Source organism: Rhinoraja longicauda, chromosome 6, assembly GCF_053455715.1.
Source record: "Rhinoraja longicauda isolate Sanriku21f chromosome 6, sRhiLon1.1, whole genome shotgun sequence".
Lineage (NCBI taxonomy): Eukaryota > Metazoa > Chordata > Chondrichthyes > Rajiformes > Arhynchobatidae > Rhinoraja > Rhinoraja longicauda.
Window position 1 is genome coordinate 12,531,170 of NC_135958.1, and position 22,424 is coordinate 12,553,593.

At 38.8% G+C, this 22,424-nt stretch overlaps 1 protein-coding gene across 1 annotated transcript in view; it reads left to right on the forward strand.

The window, feature by feature from the left end:
• tdrd12 (tudor domain containing 12) overlaps nucleotides 1-22,424 on the forward strand; it is a 75,941-nt gene that overhangs the window by 46,199 nt on the left and 7,318 nt on the right. Inside the window, exons 23-36 of the mRNA XM_078401536.1 lie at nucleotides 195-409; nucleotides 1,612-1,822; nucleotides 2,819-2,911; nucleotides 7,395-7,567; nucleotides 8,970-9,095; nucleotides 9,217-9,336; nucleotides 10,519-10,660; nucleotides 13,281-13,416; nucleotides 14,150-14,359; nucleotides 16,061-16,244; nucleotides 17,482-17,543; nucleotides 17,663-17,855; nucleotides 19,547-19,622; nucleotides 22,226-22,323. Coding sequence (XP_078257662.1) covers nucleotides 195-409; nucleotides 1,612-1,822; nucleotides 2,819-2,911; nucleotides 7,395-7,567; nucleotides 8,970-9,095; nucleotides 9,217-9,336; nucleotides 10,519-10,660; nucleotides 13,281-13,416; nucleotides 14,150-14,359; nucleotides 16,061-16,244; nucleotides 17,482-17,543; nucleotides 17,663-17,855; nucleotides 19,547-19,622; nucleotides 22,226-22,323 — 2,039 coding nt within the window. The remainder of the gene's footprint in view (nucleotides 1-194; nucleotides 410-1,611; nucleotides 1,823-2,818; nucleotides 2,912-7,394; nucleotides 7,568-8,969; nucleotides 9,096-9,216; nucleotides 9,337-10,518; nucleotides 10,661-13,280; nucleotides 13,417-14,149; nucleotides 14,360-16,060; nucleotides 16,245-17,481; nucleotides 17,544-17,662; nucleotides 17,856-19,546; nucleotides 19,623-22,225; nucleotides 22,324-22,424) is intronic.

A 22,424-nucleotide genomic window follows, 5' to 3' on the forward strand; every position in this document is an offset into this window, starting at 1 on the left:
GATTATATTGGCACCTAATAGTTGTAAATAAGTCTCACATTACTGGCTTCCCTTTTGAGGTAATTATTAATGCAAAAGATCTGTTTGTTGCTATACTGTAATATTTTATGGTCATTGTAATAAGGATGTTTATAATTATATAGAGTATATGGTAATAAAATAATATACTCATATTAATATTGAATGTTCTCTAGATAATTCCAACTTGGGTCAGTAATGCTTCTATTTACTATGGCCGAATAATCCATCACCGAAATAAATGGGAAAATCCTCCAGTCTCATTGGAAGATGATTATCTGACACTACTAAAAGATATGGCTGAATACTACATGGATGAGAATTATCAGAAACCGGTAGAACAATTTCAACTATTTGCTCTGTATGCACTTAAAGAAAAAATGTATTGTAGGTAAGGTGGGATTTTTCAAGAATTATATTTCAGGAATGTGTTGCACTTCTAGGATCTATTTGGGTGGAAAAATAGAAATTGTGGTTACAGAATATAATTTTCATATTACAGTAAAATATTAAGATTGGAATAAATGTATTAACCAAACAACTGTATTTAGCTTGTATCGCTGCCCTATTGTTTCTTATTTTATCTTAAAATGAGTGGTCTGAATCCTTTACAGTTAGAGGAAGTAGTTTAAAGTTCTTAATCTACAACGTTTAAAACCTCTGAACTGCCTATTTATTTCATAGAATCATTGTCATACAATGTGGAAACAGGCCTTCCGTCCAACTTGCCCACGCTGACCAATATGTCGCATCTACACTAGTCCCACCTGCCTGCATTTGGCCTATATCCCACTAAACCTGTCCTATCCATGTACCTGTTCAAATGTTTCTTAAATCTTGCGATACTATTTGCCTCAACTACCTCCTCCGGCAGCTCATTCCATACACCCACCATCCTCTGAAAAAGTTACCCCTCAGGTTCCTATTAAATCTTTCCCCCCTCATATTAAACCTATGTCCTCTGGTTCTTGATTCCCCTCCTCTGAGCAAGAGAGTCTACTTCAGCTGAAGTAGCTAGTGCAGAAGAAATTTGAAAGAAAACAAGAAGATCAATGATGGTCTTAAAAAAATTGGGACATCTGAGGAGGAACATTTCTCTTTTTCAGCTGAGGTTGCCACTTAATAACTGAGCTCCCACCTAGTATCCCTTGGCATGCAGCTTGCTATACTTCTGGTAAAACTTGTACATCTTTAATATTTATATTAAACTACTCACAGAGGCATGATCTGCAAGACAGTATTTACTCACCACTGGGTTTCCTATTAAACAACTGGTGTGAATGGGTGACCAATGGTCGGTGTGGACTCAGTTGCTGAAGGGTCTACTTCTATGCTGTATCTCTAAAACTATAAACTAAATGAAACATTAACTGCTTATCTTTCATGGATGCTGATTACGGTCTCGATCTGAAACGTCACCCATTCCTTCTCTCCAGAGATGCTGCCTGTCCCGCTGAGTTACTCCAGCATTTTGTGTTGATTCAGTATTTTCAATTTCATTTCAGATATTCGACAGTTTTTTATTTTAAATCTAATTAAAAAAATTCTGAACATTCACTTTCTATTCACTTATGTATTTTGTTATACTCCAAGGGTGCAATTAATGGCATTACCACACCAAGATCAAAGTACAGTTCTCAGTAATGTAGAAGTGAAATATATCGACAGTGGTCAAACTGGACGTGTGATGCAAAAACAGCTGCTTGAGCTCCCAGCTAAGTTCCAGGTTCTACCCCCACAGATTGTTGAATTTATCGTCTCTCGGGTGAAACCTATTGACCATGAAAAGGATTGGAATCCACAGGTAAAATAAATGTGTTTAGGTTTGGGAAACTGCATTTTAAGTCCTCAGATTTCACTAGATGTTTAAACACCTTGTTTTCACTAGATGTTCAAACTGATGTTTTGTACAGTGGAATGGTGCAACATGATTTAATAACGACAGGTCTCTCTGAACTTGAAGTCATTCATCCCACTAAAATCTCCCGAAAGACATTTAATTTGCTGACAATGGGGAAAAGGCATTCATTTCAGAAATCTGTAGGAGTCATTACCTTTCCATTGATTGTCTTGGTTTGCTGCTGCAAGCAAGCTGTAAGAGGGAGCATTGCCACATTTGAAAAGGCAAAAAATATTGTTTTCTCATGTTAATAGTGATTCTGGATTTATGATACAATCATGGTTTATGAACTGAAGAACTATTTACAATAAGAGTTGCTTTCACTTCACTTTGGAAGACTGTTGGCAGAATACATTTGCAAATTGTGATTTTTCTACTGTCCTGTCACCAAGAAGCATTTCACTCTGAATGAGTGATGAAAGGATGAAACTTCCCATTTCTAACATAGGCCGTTTTGCATTTCTCATTGAATCCATGTTGCACCTTTCATTATGTAACTATGTACCATGAGTTTCATGAGAACAAGGAACATGATTACACCCTATTGTGTATGGCAGAAAAACAAATCTGAATCTGATGGATAAATTACTTGGAATGCATGATATCAATGCAAAAATATATTCTATATTCCAGCACATTTTGACTTTTAGCACTGTTATCCATTGTTTATAATCAATTGAAATTTGACTCGTAATGGTACAATCCCCCCCTCCCCCACCCTTTTTTCGATTACAGAAAACCATGCAGTTATTTTTGGAAAGTACAAAATTAAGGAATTAACTTGTTCAAGGATTAACACTGAATATTGAGTTAGTCTGTTACGTCTCATAAGTAAACAGTTTGTTGCACATTTGAGATCAGAGATTAGTTTTCACAAAGATCTTTGTTTGATTTAAACAGGTATCCAGATTTATTAAGCAAAAAATCAGCAATAAATCACATGAAGCTAAAATTGTCCTTGCTCTTGGTAATACTCTATGGCTACACCCTGTGGTAAGAATGAGAAATTAATTGTGTTGCTCCAGATATAAGTTTAATAATGGTGGATGCTAAGCAACCAGAATTTTTTTTGACAAACTTAATTAAAAATGTAATTATATAGAATTGTATGAAATTGTTAAATCTGTCAAGTAGAACAGACTAAATCAATATTGTAGCGATGTATAAAGCAATTCTAAGTGAAATGAAGCAAGTAGTAAAATGAAGAATTAAAGAAAATAAATATTACAGGTGTCAAAATAGTATATGTGAAGTTGGTGAACTTGAAACCTGATTAAAACATAGGTATAGTAGGTATAGGTATAGTGAATGCTCTGGATGTCTTCTTCCAACATTCTACAAATTCTAATGTTTCTGTGGATTGGAAGGTAGTAAGGTCACCCTACTAATTAAGAAAGGAAGCAACCACCAGCCAGTTGGAGCAAATGGAAATGGGGGTAATGTTCTGACTGAGAATTGGTTTTCGAAGAGTGGAAATAAACCAGTGGTTGGCAAGTTGGAATAGCAGGTTTTACTTCAGAAATTGGTGCTTGGACCACAACTATTCTCAATCTATATCAATGATTTGATTGAGGGGTCAAATGTTGCTGATGTTACTAAATTAGTTGGAACTGTGAGTATGGAGGAAGATGGAAAATGATTTCAAGAAGCTATGGATAAACAGGGAATGGCCAGAACTTGGCAAATGAAATATAACGTGAGGGCATCTATTTAAGAAGAATATTTGTTAAATCATGAGTGATTAGGTGGTATTGTTCAAAAGAAATTAAGTCTGTTTTTTAACAAGACACTGCAGGCCAATATGTAGATGTATCAAACAGTTATGAGGACAAACGGTATGTTAGCCTTTATTATTTCAGTAATTTCATGGTTCACCCTGAGTTATCCATTCTAGTGAAGACATGTCAACACATTCATTATATCCGCCGGTGAGGTATCAAGTCTTGATCAATGTGCCAATTGCAAAATGTACTAGATTTGTTGTCATCTCCAAAGATTGTAACTTTTATTCACCTGAATGAACATGGTTAGTTGGCATACAGGAAAGTTACTATAAGAAGCACAAGCGGATTCATCGTTTTCACTGCATCAAATTACTGAAACTCCCTCGCCAATGCATTATGAGTAGAGCCAGGATGTTTAGTCGCTAAAAATCTCTGAAATAGGCAGGCAAATAGGCATAATAAAATTACAAAAAAGGAACGTACAAGACATTTATTGACAAAAAAAGGCATGTATTTCCACCACCAAAATATGGTTAAAAATGATAATATAAAGGTATACTACATTAAAAGACCAAAGTTGCCTGGTTACACATAATTACTAGCATTTTTTTCCAAATTATCTGGTGTTAAACTATGCCGTTTGTCAGACAGAATATGCTTCAGTTGTGAAAAACCTCTTTCTACCCCAGCGGAGGTCACTGGTGCATACCCGAAACAAGCTACAGACTCTATATTCATGTCGATATCTTGTACATAACAACCACCTTTGAGAACTTTAGCTATGTTTTATATTTCTTCAAGATCTTTGTTACCTAAAATCACTCTCACATTTTCCTTGTATGTCTTTACTTGCATCGCCAGGAACTTTACGAATATCGTCAGTTACTTTGTTGAAAACCTGCAAGTTATTCACTAATGTTTCGCCATATTTCTCAAGGGAAGTGATAGCTTGTGGGAAGTTTGCAAAATTGGAAGCAATAAACACAAGATCGTGGTGGAGGGACTTTTTCTGCATGATTTCACTGAAGATCCTGACTGCAGCAGATTCTTCTTCTTCAAAACAGTTGACGATTTCTTTTATCTTTTCAAAATTTGCAGCATAGTAGAGTACAGCAGAGAGCAATGTACCCCACCTAGTCAAAATGGGCTGAGGAGGTAGCAGAATCTCGGGTGCCATTTCCTTGAGGAAGATTTTCTTGACATTGAAAACTAGGCGAACAACATTTGGAAACAAGCTACGTATGTGCTCGGCAATTCTATGGAGTCCGAGAGCTAAGCATGTCAAATGCAAAGAGCACGAGCAGTTTTTTCATGTACGGAGCTGCATCAGTCACAAACAGAAGAACACTCTCGTGTTTTATACCTTCTGACCAAAGTACAGCAAGTGAAGATGTAAACAACTGAGCAATAGTTGAGCTGTTTGACTTCTCCAATACTTCCGATGTCAACAAATACTCCTTTGATGGTTGACCTGTCTCCAGTGTACCGATGACCACATTGGCAACATATCTCCCCACAGCATCGGTTGTCTCGTCTATTGAGATCCATATTTTGTTGCATGCAACTTCATCTCTAATTTTCTGCACAACAATGTTGAAGTTGCTGTCAACATAATTTTTCCGTAATGATGACTCGCTTGATATATGTTCCTCTGTGTAATCCTCTAAAAAAACCTCTGAGATTTGTTTTCCAATTTCCACAGTGGATTCCAGCATCAATGAATGCCTTGCACAGATCACTCAAACTCAGATTTGCGACTGGAGCCAGCAGTAAATTTAGTGAGGAGACAAGCTTACGTATTTCCCGCCTTCAGTTTCTCTGTCGCCGACTTGTGTTTAGCTGTCTGTATATGTTGGGAGACAAAATATTCATTCTTGTGATTCACTGCTTTCTCACATGCTTTGCAAAACAGCACACAGTTAGTTGTCTGTAGAGAATATATCTGTCCCGTACACTTTCACCAAATCGTTCAGTTTTTTACAAGGCATTGACTTGACTTTAGGCATTTTGACGCTTGCAGGAGTAGATCCTACAGGAGCGGGGATGCAGACCTCTGCAGGCAGGTACAAGCTGAGAAGATGAATCAGAGCTGCCAAGGAAAGGTACTCTGAGAAGTTGAGGAGCAAGTTCTCAGCTAATGACTTTTTCAGTTTGGGAGGGCTTCCAAGAAATCACAAGCTACAAGAGGAAAACCGCCCACTCCTTGGACAGTCATCAGCTGACCAACGACCTGAACGAGTTCTACTGCAGGTTTGATAAACAGAAACTTAACCCTGGTACCCCCCCCCAACCAACACTTCACACCTACTCACAGCCTGACTCCAGTTTGAAAAGACTGGACCCTTCCCCACCCACCCCTCTCCAATCACCACTTAACATCCACTTTACAGCCTGACTGCAAAAAAATGGGGCGTCGTCCACTACCCACGAATGAACAACCGACAGTTTTATCCCGGTGGTGGAAATTTTCTTATAAGTTGCGTTAACACGGCCAAAAAAAAGCTGATTTAGGCATTCGATCGTGAAAAAGGCATGAAAAGACACTTATGGCAAAATCCTGGCTCTAATTATGAACATTCACTAGTTAGGTTGCAGCATGAAAGGTATAGGCTCGTCACCGTGTTTGTATGAGTATTAAGGCAATACATTTAAAATCCATTACTTGATATTTTTATTTAAAAACAATGTTAGTAATGAGTATATTTTGACTACGCTTGCTTCTTAAGAATAACAATAATAAATATTCACTTCATAAGCATTGTCTTTATATCAGTGGAAAAATTAGGAGACAAGTATTCAGGCATGTGAATTTTCCGCGGATTTCCACGTTTTAAAAATCCATTTTCCACGCTTTTTGCATGATTTCCGTGTTTTTCACTTTGCCAAAATCGCGTTTACCAACGGAGAAATCAGATCGGAAAAAAAAGAAAATAAACGATGTATAGACTTGTAATGAACACTAGGGTTACGCTAGAGGTCGCTAGGGGTTCCGTGAAAAATCCCCCGTGCCCTGGAAGTCTCCCCGAAAATGTGGCACCTAGGCTGGGCAAGGCAGCCAATCTCGACCTCATCGGAACTTCCACGGCCGATCGGTAGGTTGAATTTGCAACCTGCGGCCGGGGCTCTGGAACTCCAGCCCAGCTAGAGCCAGCAAATCTATCCTCATAGCCGCCTTCCTTGGCCGGCTGGATAAACCAGCAAAGCTCTGGAACCAAGAGTGCCAGAAAAATCAGTGGTGGAACTGTAATGTGTAAATATTAAATTTAAGTGCAAGATCATATAACTAAATTAATTAAGACAGGGTTGAAATATAAAACACAGCAGAAAAGCCAATTACCACCTTTTTGGGCTGATTATCAATTAATGTGCGGATTTACTTCAATGTTATTAGTATACAGCGACATATTCACATTATTTTGTAATGTCCGTTTTTACTTTGAAATGCACCAAAAGAGGCTTGAAACTGGTAATTTTGCGTGTACATTTTCAAACATTTTCCAATTTTTTGACCCCTGCTGTAATGCTGCGCAACGCTCAGCTCTTTTCCTCTTCTTTTTTTTACCTCACTCACATGCCTGAGTATTTAACAAATGCATGAATGTTTTATTTGTTTATAGATTTGTTAAATGTGATCAGTGTAACAGGTAACCTACTTTATTTTTGATGATATTATATTTTAACGGTGTCAAAATGAAACAGTCCACCAGATAGTCGTCTTGCCATGAATTTTGTTCATTCTATTTCTTATTAAGGTTCACCTGTCTAAATTACCTGATTTGAAAACCACAATATTAGACTATAACATTCGCTCAGAAATCATGAATTCTGGATTTGGAGCTGACAATGTGAGACATATTGAAAGGGTGCAGGTTCTCTGCAGGGCAGCTGGATTTGATGTACCAGATGAGGATTCTTCCCAAAAGGAGTAAGTGATTTGGGATTTATCAACTAAATAATTGCAATTATCAACTTTGAAAGTAATTACAATCCTTCTGCTTCTCACCGGGATTAGATCTTCAACTCCTTCCAACCTTTTGCAATTTCAAATGCAATTATGTGCTGGATTGAATCTAATACCCTGGGACATCGGATGGATCACATTCAACAAAATATATTTAGATTTACCAAAATTTAAGCTAATAAGCATTTTATCTGTCATTTTGTTGTAGAATGTCTATTACAATTCTCTGTTATTTACTTGATTTTCAATAATTTGGTGGGCTTGCACTGATAAGAAGGTAAAGGCTGGGAAGGGACAGAGGATAACTTAGATGGGCCATTGGTTGGGATCATGGACAGACTCAAGGTGAAGATATTAGGGTTGCCTGGAATACTAAGGGATTGGCAAAAAAGCTTATTAAGTTGCAAGACGGATGGGGAGGAGGGAACGGTCTCTGATGAGGTAGAACCGGAGTGACCATTGAAAAAATATATAAACAAGGGAGCAGATGAAGAGTAAGAAAAAAGACAAAAGAACGTAGGCATTACAAAATGCAGAACAAGGAGATATAGCGAGCAGGTTGGGCTTGATTTGTCCTCTATTCCTGGAGGAGAAGACAAATGTGCTGAGCCAATACCGTAGATGGACAACTGATACAGTCAGAAATCAACTTGCCTGAAGTTGTAGAAACCAATAAAGAGTCCAGAAGGATGCAACTTTCCAGATGGAAGATGAGGCATTTTTCCCCAAACTCACGTCGGTCTCATTGGGTACAGTGCAGTACCGGAGGCAACAGACCAATGGATCATAGTGGGTGTGAGTTGGAGAATTAATATGGGAGGCATCAGGCAGCACAGGGTCGCTTCTGCAGACTCAACATGGGTATTCTGCAAAACAAATGGTTTCAACAATCTAGAGGGGACCACATTGTGAATTCAGAATGCCGTACACTAGATTGGAAGAAGTGCAAGTGAATCACTGCTTCACCTAGATAGACTCTCTGGCTCCCTGGACAGTGGGATGTATTACAGGTGCTCCTCAACTTACGATGGGGTTACATTCCGAGAAACCCATCGCAAACTTAAAATATCATGTTGAAATGCATTTAATATACCTGATCACGTGTCCGGAAGTGAGCTGCGGCAAGCTGCCGTTGCCCAGCGTTTGCACCATCGTAAAGTCATAATGTTGCAAGTCGAAGCATTGTAAGTCGGGGAGCATCTGTATCTCTCTTTTTGTTCCTAACCTGCTGAGTATTTTCAGCATTTTTATTTTCCATTTCCAGCTTTGCTAAATATCAAGAAAATATTTTTAAAAATTTTAAAGGCATTAGCTGTCATATTATTTTAATCCAAATTCTACAGAAATGTTCTCGTTTACTTTATAGGTTATCTTATGGTAAAGATTTAAAATGTGCCATTCTTGAGAATGATGGAAATTATCATTCCGTTATTATCTCTGAATTTTATACTCCAGAGTGCTTCTATTTGCAGGCCGTAGCAAATCAGGAAAAGTGAGTAAACCATATTGTGTTTCTGCACATTCATGAAGAATTCCTAGAATGGTGATATCTGTGTTTCGGAATACTCTTTCTGAAACTGAACTAGTGACTAGAGCTACTTTTCTCTTATCAGATTGGGTGCTTTGGAGGATGAAATTAACCAAAAAGCGATAGAAAAGCAAGATCATATTCCAAGTAGTTACATGCCAATTGTTGGTGACATTTGCTTGACATTCTGTACAACAAAGAAAAGGTAACATGTAGACAATTTTATAAACCCTCTAGCTTTTTTTTGCTTTGCCAGATCGGTGAATGTATCTAAGGTTGGTTCTCATTCTTCAACCGTCACGGTACTCAAGTACTGTTGTGCACCAATACAGTACATGTACTCTCACAGTACTCAAGTACTGTTGTGCACCGACACAGTACACAAGTACCCTCACAGTACACTCTTACAGTTGTGTACGGTCACAGCACAAGTACCCTCACAGTACACAAGTACTGTTGTGCACCGACACAGTACACAAGTACCCTCACAGCACACAAGTACTGTTGTGTACGGTCACAGCACAAATACCGTCACACCACACAAGTATTTGTGCACCCTCACAGTACCCAAGTAGTTGTGCACCGTCACGGTACATAAGTAATCGTGTACCCTCACAGTACACAAGCACTGTTGTGTACCCTCACCGTACACAAGCACTGTTGTGTACCCTCACAGTACACAAGTACTGTTGTGCACCCTCACAGTACATAAGTACTGTTGTATACCCTCACAGTACATAAGTACTGTTGTATACCCTCACAGTGCACAAGTAGTTGTGCACTGCCACAGTACACAAGCAACAACCTGACCTAAGCACGAAGCTGAGGTGCAGAGATGGCGATCCTGTCATTGAACCTTTCTTGAAAAAAATCATGAGAAAAGCCTATATAAAGCAAAATATTCATCGATTTTACAAATTATTTTGCACGTTCCGACATGGTATTCCAATAATATGTACTTTAATTTAAATTTTAAAATATTTGTTATTCCCTCGCCACTCTGGGGTGAGGGAAAAACATGGTTTTGACTTGCAATATCCACATTGTAGTTTTGCCTTCTAACAGTTACTAGTCCCCGTTTGATCTTGGGTGCTGTGCTGCTGCACTGATGGCCAGGCAGTCTTTCCCAGATCTCTTGAGATTTTATCATTAAAATTGATCAAGCCCAAGTAATTCTCTGCTTTGATCCGCAGTTAAAATCAAAAACCACTGCCTTAGTGCAACTGCATTCAAAGGCCTGAAGGTGTCCTCAATCTAGAATCTTTTTTGAAAGAATAATGCCTATATTGAATGTAAAGACAGAAAGTGAACATTTATAATAATTGTAAATTAACAGTGCCTTGTACTGTGTTTAGAAAACTAACAATCAAGACTTCCTTAATTTAAGGTGGTGCCGAGTGAAAATCATGTCAGCTGACTATTCTAACAACAACTACCATGTATTCTTTGTGGATTTTGGGTCATACAGCTGGATTTCTCTGAACAAAATTCAACCTTTAATGAAAGCTGCCCTTGCACTTCCTTTTCAGGTCAGTTCAACTGTTAATTACGGTACAAACAACCAAATTATTCATTATGTCCATCTGTAAGCATCAAATCATTACAAATAGTTTGAATGTAATCAAATTATCTGGCACAACTTCCACATGTTAATCTTCGTGGATTAATTTATCATAGGGTAGAGAGGATGTTGTGGGAAGCATGGGAAGAAATCACTGGTGCCCTGACAGATTTTTGTATTTTCATTAGCCAGTATAAGGTACAGGAGGATTGGAGGGTGGCTAATGTCTCTGGAGAAGCTGCAAGGACAAGCCAGGGAGTGACATGCTAATGAGCCTTGCATCAGTGGTGGGAATCAGTGGAGGATTTGCATTTGGAATAATTAGCATGGTTTTGTGCCTGGGAAGTTGTATCTCGTGAATTTTAACTAGTTTTTTTGATGAGGTTAGGCCGGTGGATGTTGTCTACATAAACTACACAGTTTTTGAGCATTCTTCACACAATCAGCTGGTCCATTGGACATGGGATCCAGGGTGAACAAGCAAATTAGATACAGTGGTGGGTTACCTTTCAGATTGGAGGCCGATGATCAGTGTCCTGCAGCAGAGATGACGTTTGTCATGTATATTAATTATTTGGATAATTATGTAAATGAAGTGAAGTGATTAACTCTAGTGCAAAGTAATGCATTTTGGGAAGATAAACCAGGGCAGACATGCACAATGAATGGCAGTGCCTGGGAAGTGTGGCTCCATATCAGGCTCAAAAATCATGAATTCTGCACCATATTGGGAAAATACTCAGGAATTTTGCTCTTAAAATAAATATATCTCTGTTTTTATATAAACATTTTTAATGATAAGAGAAGTAAGAAAGGGCACTAAGGAAGACACAAACAATCTCCCAGATGTACTAGGGAACAGAGAAGCTAAGGTAACAAAGGAACTGAAGGGAATTCACATTAGTCAGGAAATTGTGTTGGGTAGACTGATGAGACTGATAATCCCCAGGGCCTGATGGTCTGCATCCCAGGGTACTCAAGGAGGTGGCTCTAGAAATCGTGGACACATTGGTGATCATTTTCCAATGTTTTAGAGATTCTGGATCAGTTCCCGTGGATTGGAGGGTAGCTAATATCCCACTTTTTAAGAAAGGAGGAAGAGAGAAAGCAGGGATTTTAGACCAGTTAGCCTAACATCGGTGGTGTGGAAGATGCTGGAGTCAATTATTAAAGAGGTAATAGCGGTGCATTTGGATAGCAGTAAAAGGGTCGGTCCAAGTCAGCATGGATTTATGAAGGGGAAATCATGCTTGTGGAATTTTTTGAGGATGTAACAGGTAAGATGAACAAGGGAGAGCCAGTGGTTGAGGTGTACCTGGACTTTCAGAAAGCCTTTGATAAGGTCCCACACAGGAGATTAGTGGGCAAAATTGGAGCACACTAGACCAAGTGGACCCGTTGAGCCAAAACCTCTCCTGCATTGGTGCAGCAACCTCTCCCTCCCCTCCACTCTCCCTCCCTCCATCCCTCCCCCCCTGTCTCTCTCCCTCTCTCTCCCCCCTCACCTCCTCCCCTCCCCCTAAACCCCCCCCCAACAGAGGTTGCATTGCAACCCACCTCCCGGCCCGGGCGGCCACAGTTTGTGGAGCGGAGCGGGGCTGGGCGAATGTTCAGTGCGGTGGGTAGACAGCGGTGGCGGCGACTCTCCCACTGTTGCTGCGCTGATGCCTCTGGGCGGCGTGGGGAAGGCGCTGAGCCGGCCGGGGAGAGGAGGGGGGACGGGGGAGCCGAGGGCAGGCCCATGAACCCGTGAAGAGGGTTAGATAGAGCTCTTAGGGCTAGCGGAATCAAGGGATATGGGGAGAAGGCAAGAACGGGGTACTGACTGGATGATCAGCCATGATCACATTGGCCTGAAGGGCCAAATGGCCTATTCCTGCACCTATTGTCTATGTATGTATCTAAGAAAACATCACAAAATAACTGATTTATCAGATGGAATGCTTTTGCATTTTTTGCATGAAAATTCTCCAAAAATACAACGTACAAGCAAATTTAAAACCAGTTTACTTAAAGTTGTATGTTTATGCATTAAGAAATTATGTGATTGAACTGGAGAAAGATCAAAAGATACTTGCAAAGATGTTGCCTGGACTGGAAAATTACAGCTATGAGGAAAGATAGGATGAACTAGGATTGCTTTCTTTAGAATAGAGGGGAGTGAGGGGAGACTTGATAAAATGTATAACAACAACACCAAAGAGCAGAGATTTAAGGTAACTGGTTGCAGGATTAGAGGAGAGAAAAGGAAATATCTTTCTACACAAACAACAAGAGCTTTCCACTCATTGCCTGAAAAGGTGGCTGAAATAGAATGTTCCGTCACATTTGAAAAGGGCTTGGTGAGTACTTGGAAGAGTTATGAGCTGCAGGGGGATTCATCTATGGCTGGATTAGATTGGGTGGCGTTTCAGAAAAGGACAAGACACGTCATGCCAATTGTTGCAAGAGGTTTCCTCCTCCATCATTAATTTTGTTTAATTTCTTTCAATTTTCTTTAGCTTGAAGCATTAATTTAACTATTGCCTTTAGATCTCTCAAATGATTGTTAATTATTATGTACTTCATTATCATGGCATTTGTTGCAGGCTATCTGCTGTTCGTTATTTGGTGCAGAACGTGTGGGAAAGAACTGGAGTCCAGAGATTAAAGAGTTGATATGGACTACTTTTCAAAGCAAGGAACTCCAAGCTAAAGTTATAGAACAAAGTAGAAATGAATCAAGTAAGTTGTGTTGAAATGATAGTTCTGTTATTATTCAGAATTATAATAGGCCTGACATTATTATTGTTGAAACTTCATGACTTGGAGTTCACTGCTAAATTTGGTATTTGAATATAAGAGGGTTATTTATTATGAGTCTTGGATTTATTTTCTGAAAATTAACTGTTTTAATACACTATTTCCTGGATTTGAGTGTTTTTAAATGGCTTTTCATGATGTTACGTCTGGATTAGGAAACATTCTATTCAATGTAATTTCTCTTTTTCTGGAAGAAAATTACAGACAACAATATGACTCAAAGTTCCAAGTAACCATTGTAATTTGTTTAATTGTAAGCTTATCTTTCTGCATGCTAAATATTGTGCAGAATTTGAACATTTCGTTTTTGTTCCACTCAATACATGAATCAATTCTTAGAATTAACCAATGTTTATGAATTGGCTATGTATGAGATTGAAGAGCTGAGTGACTCAGTAGTCAGGCAGCATCCCTGGAGGCTATCTGAACTACTGTGTCACTTCAGCACTTTGTGGCTTTTTTAATATACAAAGCTTGGTGTGTTTGAAATTCCTTGGCAACCTTTTGGCACTTTTGCAGATTAAATGAGAACATTTCTACTAACATAGCAACATAAATGCATCACCATCAATTCCTTGATTATACTGCAAGTCTGATTTAAAAATAAAACAAAACAATATTTGTCTCGTGTTTTTGTGTTTATTTTCCATTGTAGCTAATTCTGAATTCTACCATGTCGATTTGCAAGATCCTACTAATGGATGCTTCATAAAATTGTCAGAATGCATTATATCAAGGGGATGTGGACGAGGGACGCCTGCAGCTATGAATCAATTGTTTCCAGAAGAAGCACGAGAAAATGGGCAAAGGAGTTCCATTCTTTGCCTTTGTTCATCCTTGTATGCGCTTTTGGGAGATGAGCATTGTAAGTGCCTGCCTGATTATTTAAAAAATAGTAAATTGTACTGGTGGGTTGTTTTAAATCTGTAAGTTTCAGTATTGATATACAAGTTTCTATTTAAAATTCTAAAACCTAAAATATAATCTACCATATATTAGTGGGAAAGCAACTTCAGGCTGCCTTAGTTCATTCGGCATCTGAAACCCACAACTACACACCTGTTGCTATTAAACTCAACAGTATTCTTGGCAGGAGGTGGCAAGTTCAAGGTGGTCCAGGTAACGAGGGATTGATTTTCAGATGAGTCAGGTGGGGAGAGAAAGATGGAGACGATTGTAAAGACAAGGGCTGCAGATGATGGAATCTGATAAGAAAAGGTGAGTGAAATGACAAAGTGCGGAGTGAAGAATATAGTGTTACATGCTCGAGCGTTGCAGATATAGGGAAGGTGCACTTTTTCAAGATTCACTATGGAGGTGTCATTTGTAAATGGAGTTGGAACAGAATGTGGCTGCACAGTTGTGAATGTATAGGGAGTAAATTAAGGGACTGAAAACACATCCTTATGGGACATTGGTATTGAGAATTAAGGTGGAGGATGTCTTGTCACTTATCCTCACTGATTGGGATCTGTGGGTCAGGAAATCTAGGATCCAGTTGTAGAGAGGGTTGCTGAGGCTTTGATCCAGGAGTTTGTAGTTGAGTTTGGTTTATAGGTTTCCATAACATTTTTTGTGAAGAAATGCCTCCCAACACAACACAAATCATAGTTTTAATTGTGAAGTTATTCCTGCTTGTTGAGGACTTCCACCAGAGGAAATAGTTTCTCTCCTTTTACATACTTGATTCATTTTAATCACTTGAAATTCTTCAGTTTAATCACTGCTAATCTTGTATATTTGAGTGAATTAAAAAAAAAAGACTATTTAATGCAACCTAGCATTTCACTTTGATCCTTTTACCATTGATCTTTGTAACAGCCCTTCCCAGTCTAATGTACAGTATACACTTAAGGTACAATGCATAGATCTGAGCATAGTGCTCTAGAATGGAGTTTGTCCAGACTTCCATGTAACTAACATTTTCATATCAATGTTATGTGCATTTTAAGATGCACAGTCTCTTGTCTAGAGTAGGTGAATCAAGGACCAGAGAACATAAGGTGAAGGGGAAAAGATTTAATAAGAATCTGAGGGTAACTTTTTCACACAATAGGTAGTAGATATATGGAGCAAACTGCCAGAGGAGGTAGTTGAGGCAGGGACTAACCCAACATTTAAGAAGCAGTTAGACAGGTACATGGATACGGCAGGTTTGGAGGGATATGGACCAAATACTGGCAGGTGGGACTAGTGTAGTTGGACCAAAGGGCCGAAGACTCTATAACAAAGCATTGTTATAGAGTCATAGAGTGATACAGTCATCCACATTGTATCACTCTATGTCTCTATAGCAATGCTTTTTACCCCTTGGGTCAAAAGCTGGCATTCAGGTAGTTTTTTAATTTATATTTTGAACTTAAGTTTTAATTTGGTCAAGATTGCAGTAGTTTTTAGGTACGGTGACAGGTAGATAAGAAATTGATGAAGTTCAGTTCATCTCAAAGATGGCTTGCTTAGAGTTAGTTCTGTTAATTCTGAATAACATGTTTTATAAAATATAAATGAATCACTTCATCTAATAAAATGCTATTTGAGCATATTTCTAATCATTTTTATTTTAAAGCATCTACTTTAAGAATCTCAATAGTGGAAGAACTCAAAAACTTGGTACTGCATTATCCTGCTGAGGGTTTATCCGAATCTGGTTGTTTGCGCTACTTATGCAGATTGCTGCGGTTCCTATCTGCTCCAAAAGAACAAGCTGATGTAATCGTCGCAATGACACATATGGCCAAGATGCAAGTACGGTAAGACTGTCAATAGTGTATAAGATGCAAGTACAGTAATACTCATAGTATATAAGATGCGTATGGTAAGACCCATAGTATATAAGATGCAAGTACAGTAAGACTCGTATATCAGATGCAAGTACGGTAAGACTGTCATAGTATATAAGATGAAAGTACAGTAAGACTCAGAGTATATGCGATGCAAGTATGGTAAGACCCGTGTATGTCAATCTCTCTCGGCAATACCACGCTTTTAGTTTGAAGAACGTGGATACATGTAATCATTTTCCAACGTTTTTGGTTGAACTTTTATTTTGAACACTTATTTAAATATCTCAGCTATGATGAAAATCATGGTGAATGAAAGAAAACTTTGCAAGGCATTTTAAGGAGTTTTTGAAATCTGCTAAACAGATGGGTTCAGCTGCAGGATAAAATACTCTCTGAAGTAGTTGTGATTCCAAAGTCTGTTTCTAGGCTACCAACAGCAATAAAGACACTTTACGATTACTGTTGCTAATGAATTCTGATAGAAAGCATGCACACAAACTTAGTTTGTAAACATTTTTTAAAAGCAACACATATAGCCAAATTTCCTGCTTTCCCCATTGGAGGGCTTTACCCAAGTATTGACTCTTCTTACCAATTCAGACCAAAAAAAACAGGCCAGGGTGGAGAGTATCACATCTGAACCAAAGTCCGAGCTCCAATTTTAAAAAAGTTAAATCAGATGATGAGAATCAAAAGGTTAAATTAGTTTCTCCTTTGGCACTTTGCTTTGGAGTTGTTTTGTGCTGTTACCCTGAATGTGAACAGCCAATCCAGAGGAGGCCAGAAATTAAACCTAAATCTTTTTAATCAATAGAATTGTGCTTTCAACACTATTAGGAGAAACCAATATCAAAAGAACAAGAAAAACTATATTATACACCACAGGTAAAAGGACTAACAGACAATTTACACATGGTCTTTTTAGAGTTCTGTTCTTTACTTGACATCTAGGTGAAGTGAAGTATTCTTTCATGGTCCACTATAATGCAGGCTAATGACTACTGTTGGTAAAATGTAATCATTAAATTAACTACCATTAATCTGAAAATATCTCAACCTGGACGAGAGAGCACAGTGACAAGTGGCAGCTATTTTAATGATAATATTGGGTTTCATAGATGTACCTGCTGTGAAACAAAACTTTATGACGAAGCAATTTGAATTGTTCTCTTAGTGTTTATTTTTCAAAATTCATTTTTATTAGTAGAGATTACAATGAAATCAATGAAGAAAGAGGAATTTATGTACTCGTGAGCCTACTTCAGGGTGAGAATGAATTCAGTTTTGCTTTTACGATCAAAATAGAGTTTTAGCTATCTCACAGAATTTTGTTCAATATTATAATTTATGTTTTCAAAATTACTCTAAAATTCTTTTCATTTTAGGTGCAGCTAATTCAGAACTACAAGAAAGTGTATGTATTGCACTTGGGATTCTTGGCAAAAGTAGTGACCTGTACTCATCTTTTACTGATGCCAATGCATTAAAGCTTCTTTGCGATTTATTGAAGATGCCAGTGGAAAGTAACATCTGGCAAGCTGTTACAGAAGCTTTAGCTGAGCTTCTTTCATCCAACAGGTAAAATGGATTGACAATATATCTTCCTTATAAAAGTGATGATACACGTGGAAGAAAACCATAAAATGGATGAAATTAAAGTTCACATCGCAGGGAAGATAATTCTTGCAAAATCTCAGGCGGTGAGGTTGTAGAAACAATGGTTGGGATGGAAATTGACGAGGGTACTCTTAAAGCTTGCTTTGCTTAAGGTAAACAGATTACCTGGTCTAGATGAGATGTATCCAGGAAGGATGTCTATAGGATTGCCATAATCTTTCAGTAGCCCCAAGATATAGAAGTACCAGAAGACATGAAATAGCAAAATAAACACCACTGTTCAAACAGATAAAAGTGCCTGCCAGAGACTTACATTTCAGTCAGCATACCTTTGTCACGTAAGCTCTGAATACAAAACTCAGTGAAAAATGGTTGTGTATAGGGAGAGGTTTGAATGGATAAAGATCCAACACAGATTTGCAAAGGCAAACATTTTTTGAGTAAGTTGACTGGATTTATTTTTGATTCAGTAGCAGAGGAGTCGATGGAAGGAATGTAGATTTTCATAAAATATTTAACAGTCCTACACAAAAGCCAGGTAGCAAAATTAGACATAGAATTAGAATCATGAGCACAGTGGAAAGGAAACTGGCTTCAAAACAGAAAGCAGAGAATACTGGTAAATTATTGTTTCTGCTGAGTGGAGGGTGCCAGGCTAAAGTACTTCCTTTAGGTCAGTCTTGAGCATACTATTTTTTAATATGTCGTACTTAGGACAGCAAGGTAACATTTTCAGATTTTCTGGATGATGCAAAGCTTAGAAGGATGATGAACAGTGAGAAGGAAAGTGATGGACCTCAAAAGGTCACAGGCTGGGGGATGGGCAAATGGAATTTAATGGTGGCAAGTTGAAGCAATATACTTTTGTAGAAAGGACAGCCAATTTAGGCAAGATGGCACAGTCGGAGAGTTGCAAGAATAAAAATCTAGTGAAATGTTTGCATTTAAGGCAAGTGAAAAGCTAAAGAACTTCTGGGATTAGTTTTGGTTGCAGAAGTAGAATCCGATATTTCCAATGATGTTAATGCAGTTCCCTCACCCTGTCACTCAGAGGTTTATAGAATAATGTGGATCATGGAAAAGGTTGATGATCACAGTTGTTTCCTCCATGTAGGGAACTCTAAAACTAGTGGGTGTGTGGTTAAGGTGCGAGGGCAAAGATCTACAAGGGACTTGAGAGTGACAATTGCTTTCACATGTGAGCTGCCAAAAGAAGTAGTAGGGATGGGCACAATTAACAAATGTAAAAGATGCTTGGACAGGTATGCAACTAGTTTTAGTGGGATATATATGAGAGGTGCAGGCACATGCGACTAATTCAGTTAGGCATGGTCGAGTTTCCATGCTGTACAGCTCTGACTTTAACTCCTCACTCAGCACCTCATGTCATTGACTGTTCCTCTGCTGAAAGTAATCCAACACTCTCTCACTGTACCTCAGTAATCCCTCTATCCCAATGAACTGTGTCAGTGACTGTATCTCCGTTGATTAGATAGTAGCTTGGAGGTGCCATTCAGCTACAATTCTACAGATGAAAATCAGCAGTATCTTTGTCCTTTTTCAACCAACCTTGCTAATGTGCGGATTTCATAATTTGTGAAGTTGAAACTACCATAAATTTGTGGAAAGATTAAATCCAATGTCTACTTCAGGTTTTGTGAAGAAGTTGAAAATCAACAGATTGTCAGCCACCTTTGTGCAAAGATTCAGCAATCATCAGAAAATAAGGTAAAATGAATAACTGATTTTGACAGGTAATTTAGATATCTGAAAACACTGGTAAAACCCAAAATGCTTCCAAGGGTGAGGGACTCTATACTTATCAGGGAAGTTACTGTTGTTCTCCTGAGAACAGAAGTAGATTATTATTATTTTGTGTCATCACACAACTGTTTGTCAAATGCGAGCAAATTTTAGTGCCACGTCGTTGGCCTCTGCAAGATCCCTTACAGTGCATGTGTCATGCAGCATGTCACAGCTCAGGCGATGTTCCATAGTCTAGAGGCCTCGTCCGCACTCGCAGTCTGCCGTATCTTCAGTATATCCCCACTTCAGCATGTTCGATTTGCTCCTGCCCATGCCTGTCCTCAGTCTGTTGAGACGGCGCCAGGTTATCCACGGTGGGTCAGAACCTGGTGGGAGTTTCTCAGAGGGGTCGATTGCCATGGGAATGTCTTACGGAGGTATCTCTAGTCTCTCTTCCCAGAGTTTGAGCCTTCTGGACAATGCAGTCCAGGGGATGGACAGAAGAGAGGAAACTTCTGCCACAGCAGGAGCATTCTCATCGCAGTCCCTGTCAGATTCTACAAGTCTCTGCGAATCCTGCTACCACACTACACACTGTATCCATCACAACAGAAGTAGATGAAGAGACACAGTACATACAAAGAGGAAGAATCAACCAGAGGATTGAGAATGGAGGTGTTGGAAAAAAACTACAAATGACATAAGTAAAAACATTTAATGGAATAAGTGGTTAGGACCTGGAATGAACTGCCACCAGGAGCACTAGAGGCAGATTCAACATTTAACAGTAAACTGGATAAGTGGCGAGCCCTTCAGCCCAACTTGCCCATGTTGACCCATCTATGCTAGTACTACCTGCCTGCATTTGGCCCACATCCCTTTAAACCTTTCCAATCCATGTACCTGTCTAAATGTCTTTTAAATGTTGTTGTAGTACTTGCCTCAGCTACCTGCTTTGGCAGCTCGTTCCATCTTTGCTATCTATAAAACCACCCACTTTAATGTCTTCTGCAAACTTACTAATCACACATTCTGCTTTCTCATCCAAATCACTGATATCAACCACAAACAGCAATGGGCACAGCACCAATCCCTAAGGTGCACCACTAATTACAGACCTTCAGTTTGAAAAACAACCTTCCACCATCACCCTCCATCCATGATCCAATTCTCTGTTCGGTCAGCCAGCTCTCCCGAGATCCCATTCAATCTAACCTTCCAGAGCAGCAGTAGAGTTGCTGCCTTACAGCTTTTGCAGCGCCGGAGACTCGGGTTCGTTCCCAACTATGGATGCTGTCTGTACGGAATTTATACGTTCTCCCCATAACCACATGGGTTTTCTCCGAGATCTTCGGATTCCTCCCACACTCCAAAGACGTTCAGGAAGGTTGGTTAATTGCCTTGGTGTATGTTTAAGTTGTGCCTGGTGTGTGTAGGATAGTGCTATTGTGCATGGATCGCTGGTCGCTGCGCCGAAGGGCTTGTTTCCATTACTGTATCTCTAAACTAAACGCCTTGCTGACGTTCATGTAGACAATGTCTACAGCTTTGCCTTCATCAATCTTTTGGTTTCTTCAAAAAAATCAGTCAGATTCGTAAGGCACGATCTCCAAAGTACAATACCATGCTGACTGTCCCTAATCAATTCCTGTCTATCTAAATGCATATATATCTTATCCGTCAGAATACTCCCCAGTAGCTTGCCTGCCACAGATGTTAGGCTCACTAACATATAGTTCCTAGGTTTTTCCTTGCAGTCCTTCTTAAATAGAGCCATAACATTGGCCAGCCTCCAGTCTTCCAGCACCTCACCCTTGTCTAGTAATGATTCATGTATCTTTGTCATGGTGCCTGCAGTTTCTTCTCTGGTTTCCCACAGCCTCCTCGAATATATCTGATCGGGCCCGGGAGATTTATCTAGAGAGGTTAGAAATGGGGATAGCTGGATTGCTCTTTGTTTTACTGCGTATGAACTGAACTTTGTAATATGCATTTTATTTTAAATTTTCCAAAATTTATACTTTTTTTTTATACATTAAATTATTTTTTTACCATTTTACAGCAGATTGATATATTTGCATCAATATCTCTTGATGTGACTTTTTGGATGCATAATTTTTAATGTTAAGATTCCAGTTTTCTCTTATATGTATCTCCTGAATCAAATTGTATATAACGAAGAGGGGAGGATAATATTTATTTAAAATATCCTTAAATTTGGAAATATATAAATAATTAGGCTGACAATCACTCTATTTGTATGGGATTGACAATAAGATCATAAAATTAGGTCCCACAAGCATCAGTGAAGATGAATGATCGGATGATTGTTGTTTTAGTGTTAACTGAGGGTTAAACATTGTGCAAAACATTGGGAGAACTCCTCCTGTCCATCTTCAATTTGTGGAATCTTGTACCTCCATCAGCAAAGTGTCACACAGGATCTCTGTTTAATGTCTCTTCAGTGTAATACACTTCACATTTAATATCACTTCTGAACTCCACTGAATAGTACTGATGTACATTGAAGTGAAGACACCATGCTGATGTGAATGTAAATCTTTTGGAATGTTTTTCTTTGAAAGGTTTTGGAAAACATCCTGAGGGTTCTGTGTCATCTCACTGGAAGAGCTGAGAGTATGAATTTAATGTTAGCAAATGGACTTGAGTTAACTATCGACAGGTCGGTATTGTTGCACCATTTGTAAAATGCATTTGTGTTTTGCATTATGCAGTAGTTAGTAGTTAAAACAGGTTTTAGAACCAGCGTATATAAGATAGACA